Source organism: Oncorhynchus clarkii, chromosome 6 (genome assembly GCF_045791955.1).
Source record: "Oncorhynchus clarkii lewisi isolate Uvic-CL-2024 chromosome 6, UVic_Ocla_1.0, whole genome shotgun sequence".
Lineage (NCBI taxonomy): Eukaryota > Metazoa > Chordata > Actinopteri > Salmoniformes > Salmonidae > Oncorhynchus > Oncorhynchus clarkii.
The window spans coordinates 6,675,478-6,695,672 of NC_092152.1; the positions used below are offsets into that span (position 1 = coordinate 6,675,478).

General features: G+C 40.9%; 1 protein-coding gene across 1 annotated transcript; it reads left to right on the forward strand.

The window, feature by feature from the left end:
* The first annotated feature begins 1,568 nt into the window (after positions 1-1,568).
* Positions 1,569-15,908, forward strand: LOC139410576 (trichohyalin-like). Its single transcript, XM_071155872.1, has 8 exons — positions 1,569-1,708; positions 1,883-1,909; positions 3,277-3,615; positions 12,942-13,016; positions 13,287-13,562; positions 13,634-13,708; positions 13,938-14,015; positions 14,109-15,908. The coding sequence occupies exons 2-8, from the start codon at positions 1,888-1,890 to the stop codon at positions 15,419-15,421; spliced, it is 2,178 nt and encodes a 725-aa protein (XP_071011973.1). The 5' UTR covers positions 1,569-1,708; positions 1,883-1,887; the 3' UTR covers positions 15,422-15,908.
* Positions 15,909-20,195: the final 4,287 nt, after the last annotated feature.

The following is a 20,195-nucleotide window of genomic DNA, read 5'->3' on the forward strand; positions in this document are numbered from 1 at the left end:
TCCCCTGCACACCCTAACCCAAACTCAGCCTTTACCCCCAGCCCTGTCCCCTACACACCCTAACCCAAACTCAGTCTTTACCCCCAGGCCTGTCCCCTACACACCCTAACCCAAACTCAGTCTTTACCCCCAGCCCTGTCCCCTGTCCCCTGTCCCCTACACACCCTAACCCAAACTCAGTCTTTACCCCCAGCCCTGTCCCCTACACACCCTAACCCAAACTCAGCCTTTACCTCCAGCCCTGTCCCCTAAACACCCTAACCCAGTCTTTACCCCCAGCCCTGTCCCCTGTCCCCTACACACCCTAACCCAAACTCAGTCTTTACCCCCAGCCCTGTCCCCTGTCCCCTACACACCCTAACCCAAACTCAGCCTTTACCCCCAGCCCTGTCCCCTACACACCCTAACCCAAGCTCAGTCTTTACTCCCAGCCCTGTCCCCTACACACCCTAACCCAAACTCAGTCTTTACCCCCAGCCCTGTCCCCTGCACACCCTAACCCAAACTCAGCCTTTACCGTCAGCCCTGTCCCCTGTCCCCTACACACCCTAACCCAAACGCAGTTCCCAACATTGACCAGCATGTGGTAATGATCTCTTCTATCTCTTCTCAGACAGTAAATGACCACCAGTCAGCTACATTTCTTTCGTTAGGAGGGGATGGAAAAGCATTGAGACTATTTGTCATGGAAGCAATTTCACTCATTTACTCATGTGAATGTGTCCAAAGAGATAAGAGAAGCTAATATTGATAGTCACTGTTAAATCTTTACAGCTCAGGATAATATGACTATAATTAAAGACCATCACTACCATCTGCTGGCTGGATCGGTCTTCTGATTAGAATGGAAACAGTTTTCAGAACTTCAGAGATGATGAACTAAAATATGATGATAGAAGACGGCACCATGCTGCATAAACTCTCTAATGTTGGTCTCAAGTTAACAAGGTCACAAACCCTCTAATGTTGGTCTCTAGTTAACAAGGTCACAAAACCTCTAATGTTGGTCTCTAGTTAACAAGGTCACAAACCCTCTAATGTTGGTCTCTAGTTAACAAGGTCACAAAACCTCTAATGTTGGTCTCTAGTTAACAAGGTCACAAACCCTCTAATGTTGGTCTCTAGTTAACAAGGTCACAAAACCTATAATGTTGGTCTCTAGTTAACAAGGTCACAAACCCTCTAATGTTGGTCACTAGTTAACAAGGTCACAAACCCTCTAATGTTGGTCACTAGTTAACAAGGTCACAAACCCCGAAACATTTTTACATTTTACCAGACTCTCTGTAGTGAGTATTCATTTTCATACTTTTTTAGTAATTGAAACCACAACTCTGGCATTGCAAGCACTATGCTCTACCAACTGAGCTACATTCTAAATTCTGATTTTAACCCTAACCCACATTGGTAACCTTATGCCTAACATTAAACTAAGATCAGAAATGTACATTTCTGTTTTCATGACATTTTATGATAGGCCTGTAGACAATTTAGACTTTGTGACTGGGTTTTCTAATAACTAGAGGCTGTGGGGAAGCGTTTACTCCAAGTGCCTGAGCAAATGGGAAAGTTGTGTCTCAGTATAGGACTGAGGTGTAGATTGTTCTGTAAAAACGTGTAGATATGCACATATAGTGACTATTAGAGTGGTTATGGATTTAAATCAACTATTTTGAATGTGAAGTGGAGGACGTGAAGACCAGTAAAGGTAAGAGGAGATCTCAGTATATTTCACTTTCCAAACTAGACACAACAGTCCTGTTTTAAAACAATGAGGACTGGAGACAGAGGAAGGGATGTTTGTATCTGTGTGATTGAGCAAAAGAGAGAATTTGATGAATGGTAATGATGTAAATATGAATGTTTTCTCTTTTTATTGCAGTTAAAATGGCAGAGTCCAGAGTTCATAGTAAGTCACCATGCTATAATTAATGATTAACTTTTCTTTCATGTATCTGGGAGAACAGAACTAAACCAACTATTGAAAATGAAATGTGTTTGTGGTTTTATTTGTCTTTATGTGTAAATGTGTGTCTGGATGAAATGTGTTTGTAACATGAGGAGTTGTAGCTGAGTTTGTGTCTGTGAGAAACAGCTCTACTGCTCCACAGTGACCTCTCCCTCCAAACATCTCTTTATCATAGAACCCATTTAATCCAGTCTGACACAATATGGAAGAAAATCAACCTTTTGTACTTTACTGGCTCTAGAGAAGTTAAAGTTGTACATATCAACAAATAAGTTGGGCTCCTGAGTGGAGCAGCAGTCTGTGGTGCTGTGTCTCAGTGTGAGAGGTGTCTCTACAGACTTCAATTCCAGGCTGTATCACATGATTGGGAGTGGCATAGGGCAGAGCACAATTGGTCCAGTGTTGTCTGGGTGTCATTGTAAATAAGAATTTGTTCTGAACTGACTTGCCTCGTGAAATAAATATATATCCAGAGCAATTAGGATTCAGTGCCTTGCTCAAGGGCATATCAACACATGTTATCCTAGTTTCCTCAGGGATTCAACCCAGCAACGTTTGGGTTACTGGTCCAATGCTCTTAAGTGCTCAGCTTCCTGACAAACAAGTCTGTCTAATGGGATAATACAGAGCCTCTCATTTATTCATATTTTATAATTTATTTTAAACGCCTGTATCTGTACTTGATTGTATAGGTTTGAGGGTATTGGCATGTGGGGATTAGGGCATGGGGGTAACAGGGCTGGGGTGTGTGGGTCATTGAGTTTAGGTGTGTGGGTAAGTGGGCTGAGGTATATAGATATTGAGGTTGAGGAATAGGGGTAACAGGACTGGGGTGTGTGGGTCATTGAGTTTAGGTGTGTGGGTAAGTGGGCTGAGGTATATAGATATTGAGGTTGAGGAATAGGGGTAAATATCTGTTCATGTTATTATAGACAGAGCACTCTGTCACAACTGTGACCAAGAATAAAACATACTTTTAAATAAATAAATAATCAAAATGGATGACATGTTAGGCTACTAGTGGCATAAGATTAGCATAGTGGCATGTCTGGGAAAGATGTGGGAACAAATGGGATAATATCATTCTAGATTGTAGCATCACATTCTTCTATGACATATAGACTTTCCTTCAAATGAATCTGTCTGTCTGGGATTGTGGGGGTTGTAGTTTAGAATTGACATGGTCCTGGTTGTTGTATGTCTGTTGTAGTTATTAATTCAGATGTGTTTATAAATGTACTGAGAGGATTTGTGTTCCTGACACAGATGATGTCATTAAACATGAAATGTTCTCTCTTTCTGAACAGATCAGTTTAAACTCACCACTAAAAACAATGTGAGGGCTAATGTTGGTGAAGAGGTCACCCTCCCCTTTCACCTCTCACCTGACACCAGTGCTGTTGCCACGACGATCAGGTGGTTTAAAGGGACAGAGTGTATTTACCTGTATAAGAATGGCCAGGTGACAGAGAGGAGTGGCTATGAGGGCAGAGTGAGTCTGATCACCCAGGAGCTGAAGAGAGGCAACGTGTCTCTGAGGCTGAGAGACTTCAGTTGGTCAGATAGAGGAGTCTACATCTGTCAGGTCATCCATGGAGAACAGAAGGAGGAGGCTGCAGTGGGTTTATGGAACAGAGGAGGTAAGTGTTCTAGAACTCCAGTAATGTTTCTAAACACCTAAACAACAACAATAACAACCAGTCTCTTTCCCTGTACAGAACACTTGTACTATCTCATGTAGGTAGGAGTTCATAGTAGGAGTTACAGATGAATAGACTAGATTAATTCTGAATATCAACTAGTTACAATGCATATTACCATCACTCTGAGCTTTGAGCTGGTCCTAAAGCATTAGAACCATTCCAACATTACTGTCACGTCCCTTGATTGTCATTAGTAATGAATGTGATGAACACTCACACCCCTCTGATGAACATCACATCACTATGGTATTTGAGAGGATAATGTGACAGATGGTGATTTGAAGGTCATGATAATAACTAATACATTCTGTTTTACATGATCATTATTCATGACTCTCCATCTTGGATAATGGATGATCAGAAGCAGTACAGGGTGAGTAATTACTTATTTGTCTGTTTTGTTGATTGACAACTAATAACACAAGACACTGTGTTAACTAACCTCCAGATGAGCTTCAATGCCAACTCTCCTTCTGTTGCCTCCAACTGCTCTTAAATGCAAGTAAAACTGAATGCTCTTCAACCGATCGCTGCCCGCCCTTCCAACATCACTACTCTGGACGGTTCTGACTTAGAATATATGGACAACTATAAATACCTAGGTGTCTGGTTAGACTGTAAACACTCACATTAAGCATCTCCAATCCAAATTTACATCTAGAATAGGAATCCTATTTTGCAACAATGCATTCTTCACTCATGCAGCCAAACCCTAACCATCCTACCGATCCTTGACTTCGGCGATGTCATTTACAAAATAGCCTCCAACACTCGACTCAGCAAATTGGATGCAGTCTATCACAGTGCCATCTGTTTTGTCACCAATTTGGTCACCAAACCCGATATACTACCCACCACTGTGACCTGTATGCTCTCGTTGGCTGGCCCTCGCTTCATATTCGTCGCCAAACCCACTGGGTCCAGGTCATCTATAAGTCTTTGCTAGGAAAAGCCCCGCCTTATCTCAGCTCACTGGTCACCAAAGCAGCACCCACCCGTAGCACGCACTCCAGCAGGTATATTTCACTGTCAGGGCAGCTCACAGATCACTGCACCTGTACATATTGCATCTGTAAATAGCCCATCTGTAAATAGCCCATCTGTAAATAGCCCATCTGTAAATAGCCCATCTGTAAATAGCCCATCTGTAAATAGCCCATCTGTAAATAGCCCATCTGTAAATAGCCCATCTGTAAATAGCCCATCTGTAAATAGCCCATCTGTAAATAGCCCATCTGTAAATAGCCCATCTGTAAATAGCCCATCTGTAAATAGCCCATCTGTAAATAGCCCATCTGTAAATAGCCCATCTGTAAATAGCCCATCTGTAAATAGCCCATCTGTAAATAGCCCATCTGTAAATAGCCCATCAAATGACCTCAGCCCCATACTGTTATTTATTTATTTTATTTTGCTCCACCCCAGTATCTCTACTTGCTATTATTATTATCTATTTACTTTCCTCTACACTCATCTTCTGCACATCACTCCGGTGTTTAATTGCTATATTGTAATTATTTTGCCACAATGGCCTATTTATTGCCTTACCTCCTACCTCATTTGCACATACTGTATATACGTAGACATTTATACTGTATTATTGACTGTATGTTTGTTTATTCTATGTGTAACTCTGTGTTGTTGTCGAACTGCTTTGCTTTATCTTGGCCAGGTCGCAGTTGTAAATGAGAACTTGTTCTCAACTTGCCTACCTGGTTAAATAAAGGTGTTCTCAACTAGCCTACCTGGTTAAATAAAGGTGTTCTCAACTAGCCTACCTGGTTAAATAAAGGTGTTCTCAACTAGCCTACCTGGTTAAATAAAGGTGTTCTCAACTAGCCTACCTGGTTAAATAAAGGTGTTCTCAACTAGCCTACCTGGTTAAATAAAGGTGTTCTCAACTAGCCTACCTGGTTAAATAAAGGTGTTCTCAACTAGCCTACCTGGTTAAATAAAGGTGTTCTCAACTTGCCTACCTGGTTAAATAAAGGTGTTCTCAACTAGCCTACCTGGTTAAATAAAGGTGTTCTCAACTAGCCTACCTGGTTAAATAAAGGTGTTCTCAACTAGCCTACCTGGTTAAATAAAGGTGTTCTCAACTAGCCTACCTGGTTAAATAAAGGTGTTCTCAACTAGCCTACCTGGTTAAATAAAGGTGTTCTCAACTGGCCTACCTGGTTAAATAAAGGTGTTCTCAACTGGCCTACCTGGTTAAATAAAGGTGTTCTCAACTAGCCTACCTGGTTAAATAGGTAGGTGTTCTCAACTAGCCTACCTGGTTAAATAGGTAGGTGTTCTCAACTAGCCTACCTGGTTAAATAAAGGTGTTCTCAACTAGCCTACCTGGTTAAATAAAGGTGTTCTCAACTAGCCTACCTGGTTAAATAAAGGTGTTCTCAACTAGCCTACCTAGTTAAATAAAGGTGTTCTCAACTAGCCTACCTGGTTAAATAAAGGTGTTCTCAACTAGCCTACCTGGTTAAATAAAGGTGTTCTCAACTAGCCTACCTGGTTAAATAAAGGTGTTCTCAACTAGCCTACCTGGTTAAATAAAGGTGTTCTCAACTAGCCTACCTGGTTAAATAAAGGTGTTCTCAACTGGCCTACCTGGTTAAATAAAGGTGTTCTCAACTAGCCTACCTGGTTAAATAAAGGTGTTCTCAACTGGTCTACCTGGTTAAATAAAGGTGTTCTCAACTGGCCTACCTGGTTAAATAAAGGTGTTCTCAACTGGCCTACCTGGTTAAATAAAGGTGTTCTCAACTAGCCTACCTGGTTAAATAAAGGTGTTCTCAACTTGCCTACCTGGTTAAATAAAGGTGTTCTCAACTAGCCTACCTGGTTAAATAAAGGTGTTCTCAACTTGCCTACCTGGTTAAATAAAGATGTTCTCAACTAGCCTACCTGGTTAAATAAAGGTGTTCTCAACTAGCCTACCTGGTTAAATAAAGATGTTCTCAACTAGCCTACCTGGTTAAATAAAGATGTTCTCAACTGGCCTACCTGGTTAAATAAAGATGTTCTCAACTTGCCTACCTGGTTAAATAAAGATGTTCTCAACTAGCCTACCTGGTTAAATAAAGGTGTTCTCAACTAGCCTACCTGGTTAAATAAAGATGTTCTCAACTAGCCTACCTGGTTAAATAAAGGTGTTCTCAACTTGCCTACCTGGTTAAATAAAGATGTTCTCAACTAGCCTACCTGGTTAAATAAAGATGTTCTCAACTAGCCTACCTGGTTAAATAAAGGTGTTCTCAACTAGCCTACCTGGTTAAATAAAGGTGTTCTCAACTAGCCTACCTGGTTAAATAAAGGTGTTCTCAACTAGCCTACCTGGTTAAATAAAGGTGTTCTCAACTAGCCTACCTGGTTAAATAAAGGTGTTCTCAACTTGCCTACCTGGTTAAATAAAGATGTTCTCAACTAGCCTACCTGGTTAAATAAAGGTGTTCTCAACTAGCATACCTGGTTAAATAAAGATGTTCTCAACTAGCCTACCTGGTTAAATAAAGATGTTCTCAACTGGCCTACCTGGTTAAATAAAGATGTTCTCAACTTGCCTACCTGGTTAAATAAAGATGTTCTCAACTAGCCTACCTGGTTAAATAAAGGTGTTCTCAACTAGCCTACCTGGTTAAATAAAGGTGTTCTCAACTAGCCTACCTGGTTAAATAAAGGTGTTCTCAACTAGCCTACCTGGTTAAATAAAGGTGTTCTCAACTAGCCTACCTGGTTACATAAAGGTGTTCTCAACTAGCCTACCTGGTTAAATAAAGGTGTTCTCAACTAGCCTACCTGGTTAAATAAAGGTGTTCTCAACTAGCCTACCAGGTTAAATAAAGGTGTTCTCAACTAGCCTACCTGGTTAAATAAAGGTGTTCTCAACTAGCCGACCTGGTTAAATAAAGGTGTTCTCAACTAGCCTACCTGGTTAAATAAAGGTGTTCTCAACTAGCCTACCTGGTTAAATAAAGGTGTTCTCAACTAGCCTACCTGGTTAAATAAAGGTGTTCTCAACTAGCCTACCTGGTTAAATAAAGGTGTTCTCAACTAGCCTACCTGGTTAAATAAAGGTGTTCTCAACTTGCCTACCTGGTTAAATAAAGGTGTTCTCAACTAGCCTACCTGGTTAAATAAAGGTGTTCTCAACTAGCCTACCTGGTTAAATAAAGGTGTTCTCAACTAGCCTACCTGGTTAAATAAAGGTGTTCTCAACTAGCCGACCTGGTTAAATAAAGGTGTTCTCAACTAGCCTACCTGGTTAAATAAAGGTGTTCTCCACTAGCCTACCTGGTTAAATAAAGGTGTTCTCCACTAGCCTACCTGGTTAAATAAAGGTGTTCTCAACTAGCCTACCTGGTTAAATAAAGATGTTCTCAACTAGCCTACCTGGTTAAATAAAGGTGTTCTCAACTAGCCTACCTGGTTAAATAAAGGTGTTCTCAACTAGCCTACCTGGTTAAATAAAGGTGTTCTCAACTAGCCTACCTGGTTAAATAAAGGTGTTCTCAACTAGCCTACCTGGTTAAATAAAGGTGTTCTCAACTAGCCTACCTGGTTAAATAAAGGTGTTCTCAACTAGCCTACCTGGTTAAATAAAGGTGTTCTCAACTGGCCTACCTGGTTAAATAAAGGTGTTCTCAACTAGCCTACCTGGTTAAATAAAGGTGTTCTCAACTAGCCTACCTGGTTAAATAAAGGTGTTCTCAACTAGCCTACCTGGTTAAATAAAGGTGTTCTCAACTAGCCTACCAGGTTAAATAAAGGTGTTCTCAACTAGCCTACCAGGTTAAATAAAGGTGTTCTCAACTAGCCTACCTGGTTAAATAAAGGTGTTCTCAACTAGCCTACCTGGTTAAATAAAGGTGTTCTCCACTAGCCTACCTGGTTAAATAAAGGTGTTCTCAACTAGCCTACCTGGTTAAATAAAGATGTTCTCAACTAGCCTACCTGGTTAAATAAAGGTGTTCTCAACTAGCCTACCTGGTTAAATAAAGGTGTTCTCAACTAGCCTACCTGGTTAAATAAAGGTGTTCTCAACTAGCCTACCTGGTTAAATAAAGGTGTTCTCAACTAGCCTACCTGGTTAAATAAAGGTGTTCTCAACTAGCCTACCTGGTTAAATAAAGGTGTTCTCAACTAGCCTACCTGGTTAAATAAAGGTGTTCTCAACTGGCCTACCTGGTTAAATAAAGGTGTTCTCAACTAGCCTACCTGGTTAAATATAGGTGTTCTCAACTAGCCTACCTGGTTAAATAAAGGTGTTCTCAACTAGCCTACCTGGTTAAATAAAGGTGTTCTCAACTAGCCTACCTGGTTAAATAAAGGTGTTCTCTACTAGCCTACCTGGTTAAATAAAGGTGTTCTCAACTAGCCTACCTGGTTAAATAAAGGTGTTCTCAACTAGCCTACCTGGTTAAATAAAGGTGTTCTCAACTAGCCTACCTGGTTAAATAAAGGTGTTCTCAACTAGCCTACCTGGTTAAATAAAGGTGTTCTCAACTTGCCTACCTGGTTAAATAAAGGTGTTCTCAACTAGCCTACCTGGTTAAATAAAGGTGTTCTCAACTAGCCTACCTGGTTAAATAAAGGTGTTCTCAACTAGCCTACCTGGTTAAATAAAGGTGTTCTCAACTAGCCGACCTGGTTAAATAAAGGTGTTCTCAACTAGCCTACCTGGTTAAATAAAGGTGTTCTCCACTAGCCTACCTGGTTAAATAAAGGTGTTCTCCACTAGCCTACCTGGTTAAATAAAGGTGTTCTCAACTAGCCTACCTGGTTAAATAAAGATGTTCTCAACTAGCCTACCTGGTTAAATAAAGGTGTTCTCAACTAGCCTACCTGGTTAAATAAAGGTGTTCTCAACTAGCCTACCTGGTTAAATAAAGGTGTTCTCAACTAGCCTACCTGGTTAAATAAAGGTGTTCTCAACTAGCCTACCTGGTTAAATAAAGGTGTTCTCAACTAGCCTACCTGGTTAAATAAAGGTGTTCTCAACTAGCCTACCTGGTTAAATAAAGGTGTTCTCAACTGGCCTACCTGGTTAAATAAAGGTGTTCTCAACTAGCCTACCTGGTTAAATAAAGGTGTTCTCAACTAGCCTACCTGGTTAAATAAAGGTGTTCTCAACTAGCCTACCTGGTTAAATAAAGATGTTCTCAACTAGCCTACCTGGTTAAATAAAGGTGTTCTCAACTAGCCTACCTGGTTAAATAAAGGTGTTCTCAACTAGCCTACCTGGTTAAATAAAGGTGTTCTCAACTAGCCTACCTGGTTAAATAAAGGTGTTCTCAACTAGCCTACCTGGTTAAATAAAGGTGTTCTCAACTAGCCTACCTGGTTAAATAAAGGTGTTCTCAACTAGCCTACCTGGTTAAATAAAGGTGTTCTCAACTGGCCTACCTGGTTAAATAAAGGTGTTCTCAACTAGCCTACCTGGTTAAATAAAGGTGTTCTCAACTAGCCTACCTGGTTAAATAAAGGTGTTCTCAACTAGCCTACCTGGTTAAATAAAGGTGTTCTCAACTAGCCTACCTGGTTAAATAAAGGTGTTCTCTACTAGCCTACCTGGTTAAATAAAGGTGTTCTCTACTAGCCTACCTGGTTAAATAAAGGTGTTCTCAACTAGCCTACCTGGTTAAATAAAGGTGTTCTCTACTAGCCTACCTGGTTAAATAAAGGTGTTCTCAACTGGCCTACCTGGTTAAATAAAGGTGTTCTCTACTAGCCTACCTGGTTAAATAAAGGTGTTCTCAACTAGCCTACCTGGTTAAATAAAGGTGTTCTCTACTAGCCTACCTGGTTAAATAAAGGTGTTCTCAACTAGCCTACCTGGTTAAATAAAGGTGTTCTCTACTAGCCTACCTGGTTAAATAAAGGTGTTCTCAACTAGCCGACCTGGTTAAATAAAGGTGTTCTCTACTAGCCTACCTGGTTAAATAAAGGTGTTCTCTACTAGCCTACCTGGTTAAATAAAGGTGTTCTCAACTGGCCTACCTGGTTAAATAAAGGTGTTCTCAACTAGCCTACCTGGTTAAATAAAGGTGTTCTCAACTAGCCGACCTGGTTAAATAAAGGTGTTCTCTACTAGCCTACCTGGTTAAATAAAGGTGTTCTCTACTAGCCTACCTGGTTAAATAAAGGTGTTCTCAACTGGCCTACCTGGTTAAATAAAGGTGTTCTCTACTAGCCTACCTGGTTAAATAAAGGTGTTCTCTACTAGCCTACCTGGTTAAATAAAGGTGTTCTCAACTGGCCTACCTGGTTAAATAAAGGTGTTCTCAACTGGCCTACCTGGTTAAATAAAGGTGTTCTCAACTTGCCTACCTGGTTAAATAAAGATGTTCTCAACTAGCCTACCTGGTTAAATAAAGGTGTTCTCAACTAGCCTACCTGGTTAAATAAAGGTGTTCTCAACTAGCCGACCTGGTTAAATAAAGGTGTTCTCTACTAGCCTACCTGGTTAAATAAAGGTAAAATAAAATACATTTAAAAAGACAAAGAACAGACCAGAGTGTTAATCTGATACTATAAAAACTACAGGCCTTGTGAACAGCAGTGTGTCTTCTTCAAGGCTACAAATTAAATGAGTATCTTTACATTTATCAAAACTCTCACCCAAATGTTCTCAAGGTAGGTTGGATTAAGATGTATAGATGTTCTTCAAATTATCCAGATTTTACACAAATGATCTTCCATAGAGAACAACATTTCACATAGTCCTCCCACAATATATCTGCCATAGAGGTCAACATTTCACACACCAAAATGAAAATAGAATCAGCTTGAATTCAGCTTGATGTCTTATTATGAAGCATTCAGTCATTCTCAGACTGCTCACATAGTAGCACTGCTTACATCCCTTTCCCTAGATGTACATTAGTAATGAATGTGATGAACAGTCATTCCAATATAATGTATGGTATTTTATTAAGTTATGTAATGAGACAGAAATTCAATGAACAATAATAACTAATGCATTCTCTTTTACATGATCATTATTCATGACTCTCCATCTTGGATAATGGATGATCAGTATTGGGTGAGTAATTACTTATTTGTCTGTTTTGTTTATTGACAACCAATAACACAAGACAAAGAACAGACCAGAGATGTTCTTCAAATTATCAAGAATTTTCATATCATAGATCTCCCACAATATATCTGCTATGGAGGTCAACATTTCACATAGTCCTCCCACTATATATCTGCTATAGAGGTCAACATTTCACATAGTGTATATCTCCCACTGTATATCTGCCATAGAGGTCAATATTTCACATAGTCCTCCCACTATATAGCTGCCATAGAGGTCAATATTTCACATAGTCCTCCCACTATATATCTGCCATAGAGGTCAATATTTCACATAGTCCTCCCACTATATATCTGCCATAGAGGTCAATATTTCACATAGTCCTCCCACTATATATCTGCCATAGAGGTCAATATTTCACATAGTCCTCCCACTATATATCTGCCATAGAGGTCAACATTTCACATAGTCCTCCCACTATATATCTGCCATAGAGGTCAATATTTCACATAGTCCTCCCACTATATATCTGCCATAGAGGTCAATATTTCACATAGTCCTCCCACTATATATCTGCCATAGAGGTCAATATTTCACATAGTCCTCCCACTATATATCTGCCATAGAGGTCAATATTTCACATAGTCCTCCCACTATATATCTGCCATAGAGGTCAATATTTCACATAGTTCTCCCACTATATATCTGCCATAGAGGTCAATATTTCACATAGTCCTCCCACTATATATCTGCCATAGAGGTCAATATTTCACATAGTTCTCCCACTATATATCTGCCATAGAGGTCAACATTTCACATAGTCCTCCCACTATATATCTGCCATAGAGGTCAATATTTCACATAGTCCTCCCACTATATATCTGCCATAGAGGTCAATATTTCACATAGTCCTCCCACTATATATCTGCCATAGAGGTCAATATTTCACATAGTTCTCCCACTATATATCTGCCATAGAGGTCAATATTTCACATAGTCCTCCCACTATATATCTGCCATAGAGGTCAATATTTCACATAGTTCTCCCACTATATATCTGCCATAGAGGTCAATATTTCACATAGTCCTCCCACTATATATCTGCCATAGAGGTCAACATTTCACATAGTCCTCCCACTATATATCTGCCATAGAAATCTGATTGGTCCTGTTTGTTCTGTATATAGTGATGTCGTCTACCACACAGAACTCACCTCTCTGTTTTACACCATAGACTCAGGATCACAGTATTTACAACGTGAGACCCAGGAGGACAAGCTGAAGAGGGAGGCATCAGCTGGTGAGCTTGGTAAGTATGAGAGAATCTGGAGGAGAGAGGATTGAATCAGGGAACATGAGTGATGTCATTCAGTTTTTCAGACTAATTCATTTGTAATGTATCAAATAGTCAATAGACCAGTTGATGATTGGTTCAGCTCAGATAACTGTTGACTGGAGGAAATAATTACTAATAATTGTACCACCTCCATCAAATGATAATGTCTTTATAGACATACTATTGAATTAATTAATACATTACTTATTCAAACAACCAATTAAATATGTTAATTTCTCTCAGAGTTGAAGATGTTTAAAGAGATGATGAATCAACTAGAGGACAGCAACCACAGACTGGGAGAGAAGGACAAACTACTGGGAGAGAAGGACAAACTACTGGAAGAGAGAGACAAACAACTGGAAGAGAGAGACAAACAACTGGAAGAGAGAGACAAACTACTGGAAGAGAGAGACAAACTACTGGAGGGAAAAGAAAATGAACTAAAAGAGAGGAGACAGGAAGTAGAAGAGAGGAGACAGGAAGTAGAAGAGAGGAGAAACCCAGAACTCCCCTTCAGTAGGTCTATGTGCCTTCATGTGTCACTGAGGTAAATGTTCCCATTCTAAATGGTTGTTCTATTATTCTAGAACATGGAGAGATGTCAGATACAGGTTCCATCCTCGCAGTCAGGAGGAGAAACAGCAAGGACCTTCCTCCATTCAGTGAGTTATCAATATTGTCCTGTTGTCTCCTACTGTTTCTAGTCTATAGTGGTCCATCCTTCACTTAGTGAGTTATCAATGTTGTCTCAAAATTTCGTTATCTTAAAATTCTCTATTTTCACCAATAATCTATATTTCAATATGATGTGTAATGTATTTGTTTATACTATGTCTTAAATGTGTCTCTGATGAGTCAGTATGTTGACCAGTTCTCTATGTTGTGTTACAGTGGGAGGAGAGACCTCTGATACAGACCCCACACTTCCACTGAGGAGGACAAACAGCATGGAGTTTATTCCTCCAGATAGTGAGTTATGGGTGTAGATGATATTATATTAGACAATGTTGTACATCCTCCAGAGAGTCAGAGTGTTGATCAGTGCTGTGTGTTGTGTTGCAGTGGGAGGAGAGAGCAGCAGTCCAGACTCCCCAGTGTCTCCCAGTGTGTCTGAGCTGAGACTGGTGCTGCTGGGGAGGACTGGGGCTGGGAGGAGTGCAGCAGGAAACACCATCCTGGGCAGAGAGGAGTTTGGGGCCCAGGCCAGCCCCTCTGCAGTGACCCAGAGGACTAAGAGGAGAGAGGGGGACGTGTGTGGGAGACGGCTGGTGCTGGTGGACACTCCAGACTGGTTCTGTCCTGGACTCTCTCTGAAGGAAATGAGACAGGATGTGGGGCTCTGTGTCCGTCTGTCTGCCCCGGGACCCCATGCCTTCCTCCTGGTCATACCAGTGGAGCCCTCTAAGGGGGAGGAGAGAGGGGTGCTGGAGAGAATGGAGGAGATGTTTGGGGAGGATTTTTGGGGACACACTGTGATTCTATTCACCCATGATGATGGACTGAAAGAGCAGAGCATTGAGGAGTTTCTCCAAGCAGGAAGTCAGGACCTCCAGCAGCTTGTAGAGAAAAGTGGGAGCAGGTACCACGTCCTCAACATTAGGGACAGGGCCCATGGCACTCAGGTATCAGAGCTGCTGGATCAGGTAGAGGAGATGGTGGCAGGAAACAGAGAGAGATTCTACAGCAGTCAGACCTACCAAGAGGCAGAGGACCAGGTTAGAGAGATGGAGGGGAAGATCCAGAGAGAGAGAGGAGAGAGGAAACAGAGGGAGGAGAGAGACTTGAGAGAGAGGCTTCAGAAGGAGTTGCAGGACTCTCTGATAAAGATAGAGGGAGTGATCCAGGAACATGAGGGAGATATCAGAACACTCAGTGAAAGAACCAGTGAACTGGAGAGACAGGTGGAAGAAGAGAGGGATGAGGAGAAGAAAAGAGAGCTGGAGAGGGAGCTGAAGAGGGAGTCTGATAGGAGGGAGGAGATGGAGAGAAAGCTGGAGAGATTTAGAGAGAAGAGAGAGAATGAGAGGAGGGAGATGGAGGAGAGACACAGACAGGAGATAGAGGAGATGATGGAGAACTATGAAGGAGAGGCCAGAGTTGAAGCAGAGAGAAACCTGATGAAGATAGTCCTACCTGAGTTACAGAGGAATATCATGATCTCACAGACAAAGATGGAGAGGGAGTTCAGCAGACAGATGAAAGAGAAGAATATAGAGATGGAGAGACTAAGACAGAACTTGAAAGAAGTCAGGGAAGCTCACTCAGTGTTGCAGAAGGGACTGGAACGAGAGGGGAAAGGTCAGAGGGCACTGATAGGGTTGTTGGGCTGGGTCAGGAGAAACTCATCAAGTTGGCTTCTCCACAATCTGATATGATTCACCATCACCGTCTATGATGATGAACCAGACCAGGTCTACTGTCCACTGTACCGTGGGGGGTGACCATGGATCATGGTGGTCATGGGGAAAACAGGACAGAATCATGTCTGGTCCAGTCTACAGTGTCAAGAGAAGGAGGGGAGGGAGGTCTGTAAAGATCTTGATGAGACGTAAAACACAATTCCAATCCAACGTAGATTATTGACCTTTGCACTGCAGACCTTTAGAATGGAGAGGGTTATGGGGGGTCAGGAGGTCAGCGGGCGGAGTCAGAGACTGAGAACTCTAAAGATCTGAGTGAGACTTTTACTCAGTGTTTGAGGAGGTCTACTATTGAACAGAGAACCATACTGTATTTACCACACACTACTTCCTGTTCTTATTCAAATTGTTTCATGTTGAAACTTTAAATATACACTGAGTGCACAAAACATTAAGAACACCTTCCTAAAGGTGTTACAATAAAATGTAACTTTGTAAGACATCAGTGTTTGGACATTGTTTGTCTTGCATGATTCTCTACCGTACAGAGCTGAGCTGTCAACACTGAGCTGTCAACACTGAGCTGTCAACACTGAGTTGTCAACACTGAGTTGTCAACACTGAGCTGTCAACACTGAGATGTAAACACTGAGGTGTCAACACTGAGGTGTCAACACTGAGGTGTCAACACTGAGCTGTCAACACTGAGATATCAACACTGAGCTGTCAACACGGAGCTGTCAACACTGAGCTGCTGTCAACACGTGGCTGTCAACACGGAGCTGTCAACACGGAGCTGTCAACACGGAGCTGTCAACACGGAGCTGTCAAAACTGAGCTGTCAAAACTGAGCTGTCAAAACTGAGCTGTCAACACTGAGCTGTCAACACTGAGCTGTCAACACTGAGCTGTCAACACTGAGCTGTCAACACTGAGCTGTCAACAGTAGGCTGGTCTCTACATGATACTGCTACTACTACTGCTACTACTGCTACTACTTCTACTACTACTACTGCTACTACTACTACAACTGCTACTGATGCTACTACTACTACTACTGCTACTGCTACTGCTACTGCTACTGCTGCTACTACTGCTACTACTAATACTACTACTACTGTTGCTACTACCACTAATACTACTACTACTGTTGATACTACCACTACTACTACTACTACTACTACTACTACTACTGCTACTACTACTAATACTCTAGGACAGCAGTTTGAGAAGACCAGAGGAAGTGATGGAGAAACTAATGTTCCAATGTCCAATATTTTATTTATAATCTAACAATTCCCCAACAACGACCTTATACACACAAAGCTAAAGGGGTGAATGAGAATATGTGTATATATAAGTATATCAATGAGCGATGGCCGAGCGAAATAGGCAAGGTGCAGTAGATGTTATAAACAGTGATTGCTCTTTAGCAGTCTCATGGACTTTGTTGGAAAGGGGAGCAATTTGACTTTCCAATATTGATTGTATTGTTTAGACATTACAGTTGATCTGGAAGTATCATTTTTTGGAGGCGCTAAAATAAGGTCAATTGTACGGACCAGTGCGATGTACAAAAGCGAGTTTGTTAACGTTAATTGAACAGTTTTGAACAAATTCATTTCTTAAAAAATGAAGGAGAATCAAGAGAGAAATAGAGTGAGAGAGAGTCATTTTTTTCACTTATCTGGCAATTGCAGCTAGCTAGTTTAGCCTATTGAAAGACCCTGCTCGAACAGAGGGTTAGCTAGTTGGCTAGTTGGCTAGGACCTTCCAACACAACACTGGAACTCTCAAGGTAAGCTTTTGGTATTGCTAATTTGTTGCCACCGGGGCCCGCCGGCATAACTGCTACCTAACTGTTGTCATGACTCTCTCTCCTGGGTGAGGATCAAAGATAGAACCCCCCCTGTCGTGGAAATTTCCCCTATTTACCAAATCATGAGAGCAAACCACAACACAAGTCAGAGTTAGTTATCAAAGTCCATCTTTAATTATATGAGCTCTATCACAACCCTGTGACTCAGTGTCTATCAATGAATTCTCTGAGAGCCCCCTCTACATTGTAACTGAGATCCTTTAATAGCAAAGATCCACTCCCCCTAGACGACATGACAAACCACAGGTCTTAGGAACTTACACAAAGATCCACCCCCCCTAGACGACATGACAAACCACAGGTCTTAGGAACTTACAAAGAAAATACTTTACTTCAGAGAGGAGTATCCGCTAGCCAGACAGAGTTGGCTATAAATTATCGTTCAGTTTGGTCTCCTAAACAAAGCTCTTATTTCGTCCTTGGTACAAAATGGTACCAAGACATTACCCCCACCCTATGATATATATCAAATTGTCATTTAGATACAAGCATATATCAAATCCATCCTATCTTGACAAGATCACAGAGACACACTGACTGGCACACAGACATTGTGGAGCCAAGAGATACACACTTGACCTCTCCCCTCTCTCCAGCCCAAACAACTTAGTCTTGACATAGAACAGATGCTGCAACCCCGCCACAGTATTATACAAACACATTCTGATGAGAAGTAACTTACAAACATGATGAATATAAAACATCTTACCTATGTTACCACCTAATTCTGATTATTCCCCAACACCCCCCCCCCCCCCCCCCCAGAGAGGAAGGGGGAGGAGTTGGGACGGTTTTATGACTTAACACCGGTCGTAAACTCTCTTCGGCTCTGCAGTATTGAGAATGGAATGTCTGAGTGTTACAAAATAAACTCTTGCTTAAAACATTTACATCAAAATATTGGACATTGGAACATTAGTTTTGGAATCCAAACGTTTGGAATGGTCTGTTGGGATCCAAACAATAATCATGTCATATAATTTAGTATTTTGTGATATCATTAAGGATGGTATAACTAAATAACTGTATATTTAAGAGCTTTCACAATATAGATATCAGAATTACATCTAAATGTTTTAAAACGTATACGATGAAATACGAAACTATATGTGGAAAGATAGCAATGTGATTTTAGCCTTCTAAATGATATAATAGTTTTTCAACTTTTGGTAAGTCAGTAACCACGCCCATGTGAAGACATTGTGGCAACGTGATGGAACCGCCCTCCAAGATGAGTTCTTAAAAGAACTCGCTGAAGATCTAACTATTTAGACCACAGGCTGAAATGGTTGTAATTTAAATACGGACCAGACAGAGTGGAGCAGTGACACGGCTGACAAATGGCTTAAAAATACAACACCAGAAAATAAAACCTCTGAAACTCTCGATGAGTGAAGGTGAAGACTAGACATTCAGTCTGCAGCTGCACATGTAATATAGTCTAGGAAACTCGACCAAAGACGGACGACAAAGAACAGTTTCCTCTCACCACCATAGGTACCTTTGAGGTATCTATTCTACAAATTAAATCCGTTTCTTTACATTTATAGGTACTCTCCCCAAATGTTCTCAAGGTACAGCTGAAGTCGGAAGTTTACATATACCTTAGCCAAATACATTTAAACTCAGTTTTTCACTGACATTTAATTCAAGTAAAAATGACCTGTCTTAGGTCAGTTAAGATCACCACTTTATTTTAAGAATGTGAAATGTCAGAATAATAGTAGGGAGAAGGATTTATTTCAGCTTTTATTTCTTTCATCACATCCCCAGTGGGTCAGAAGTTTACATACACTCAATTAGTATTTGGTAGCATTGCTTTTAAATTGTTTAACTTGGGTCAAACGTTTCATGGTCAGAAGTTTACATACACTCAATTAGTATTTTGTAGCATTGCCTTTAAATTGTTTAACTTGGGTCAAACGTTTCGGGTAGCCTTACACAAGCCTCCCACAATAAGCTGGTTGAATTTTGGCCCATACCCCTGACAGAGCTGTCAACACTGAGCTGTCAACACTGAGCTGTCAACAGTAGGCTGGTGTCTACATGATACTACTACTACTACTACTACTACTACTGCTACTGCTACTACTACTGATACTGCTGCTACTACTATTACTACTGCTACTACTGCTACTGCTACTGCTACTGCTACTGCTACTACTACTGCTACTACTACTGCAACTACTACTGCTGCTACTACTACTACTGCTACTGCTACTGCTACTACTACTGCCGCTACTACTACTAATACTCTAGGACAGCAGTTTGAGAAGACCAGAGGAAGTGATGGAGCATCAGTCTGAATGCAGATGTCCATATGACTGATAGGTGAGTAATTAAATAGACATGCAGTAACCTTGTCTGACCACCAGATGTCTCTGTTTTACCACCAGAGGAGCAGGAGGAACCATGAGGACATTCAGAGTAGCAGTTGTCCATTCAACACCTGACTCCAATAGTTGATTCCAACTCTTTTGATTTGATTCCCAAACAGACACACAGAGAAATATCAGCATCATGTTGCTTGTTTTACTATATAGAAAGTGTTTTGTTGCTTTGTATCACACATAGTATATGTTACTTCAACAATACAGTATTAAATCAGTATCACTAAATACCATATCAGTTTTCTGTCTCCCATACCTTGATACCTTGATAATCAGAATATAGTGTGAATAATGTTGTAGCTTTTCATTGACGATGTTTATAAGATGTTCCCTTTTAAATGTTCTGGTTATTTAGTGGAGCTTTGTCCTTTTGAGAGGCTGTTTTTAAACCAGAAACTGTATTTATTTAAGACACATAGTGATGTCATAAGTCAATGGTGCCACCTGACATTGATTTTAAAAGGCAGGATAATGATAAATAGTTCCACTTTCCACATCTGTCTTCATTTGTAAGATATCC

What these genes read in the sequence shown, in the direction of transcription:
- LOC139410576 (XM_071155872.1), top strand. Translation starts at nt 1,888, where the DNA reads ATGGCAGAGTCCAGAGTTCATA. An exon ending in GGCAGAGTCCAGAGTTCATA is followed by an intron (nt 1,910 to 3,276) that starts GTAAGTCACCAT and finishes CTTTCTGAACAG; the next exon opens with ATCAGTTTAAACTCACCACT. An exon ending in AAACCCAGAACTCCCCTTCA is followed by an intron (nt 13,563 to 13,633) that starts GTAGGTCTATGT and finishes CTATTATTCTAG; the next exon opens with AACATGGAGAGATGTCAGAT.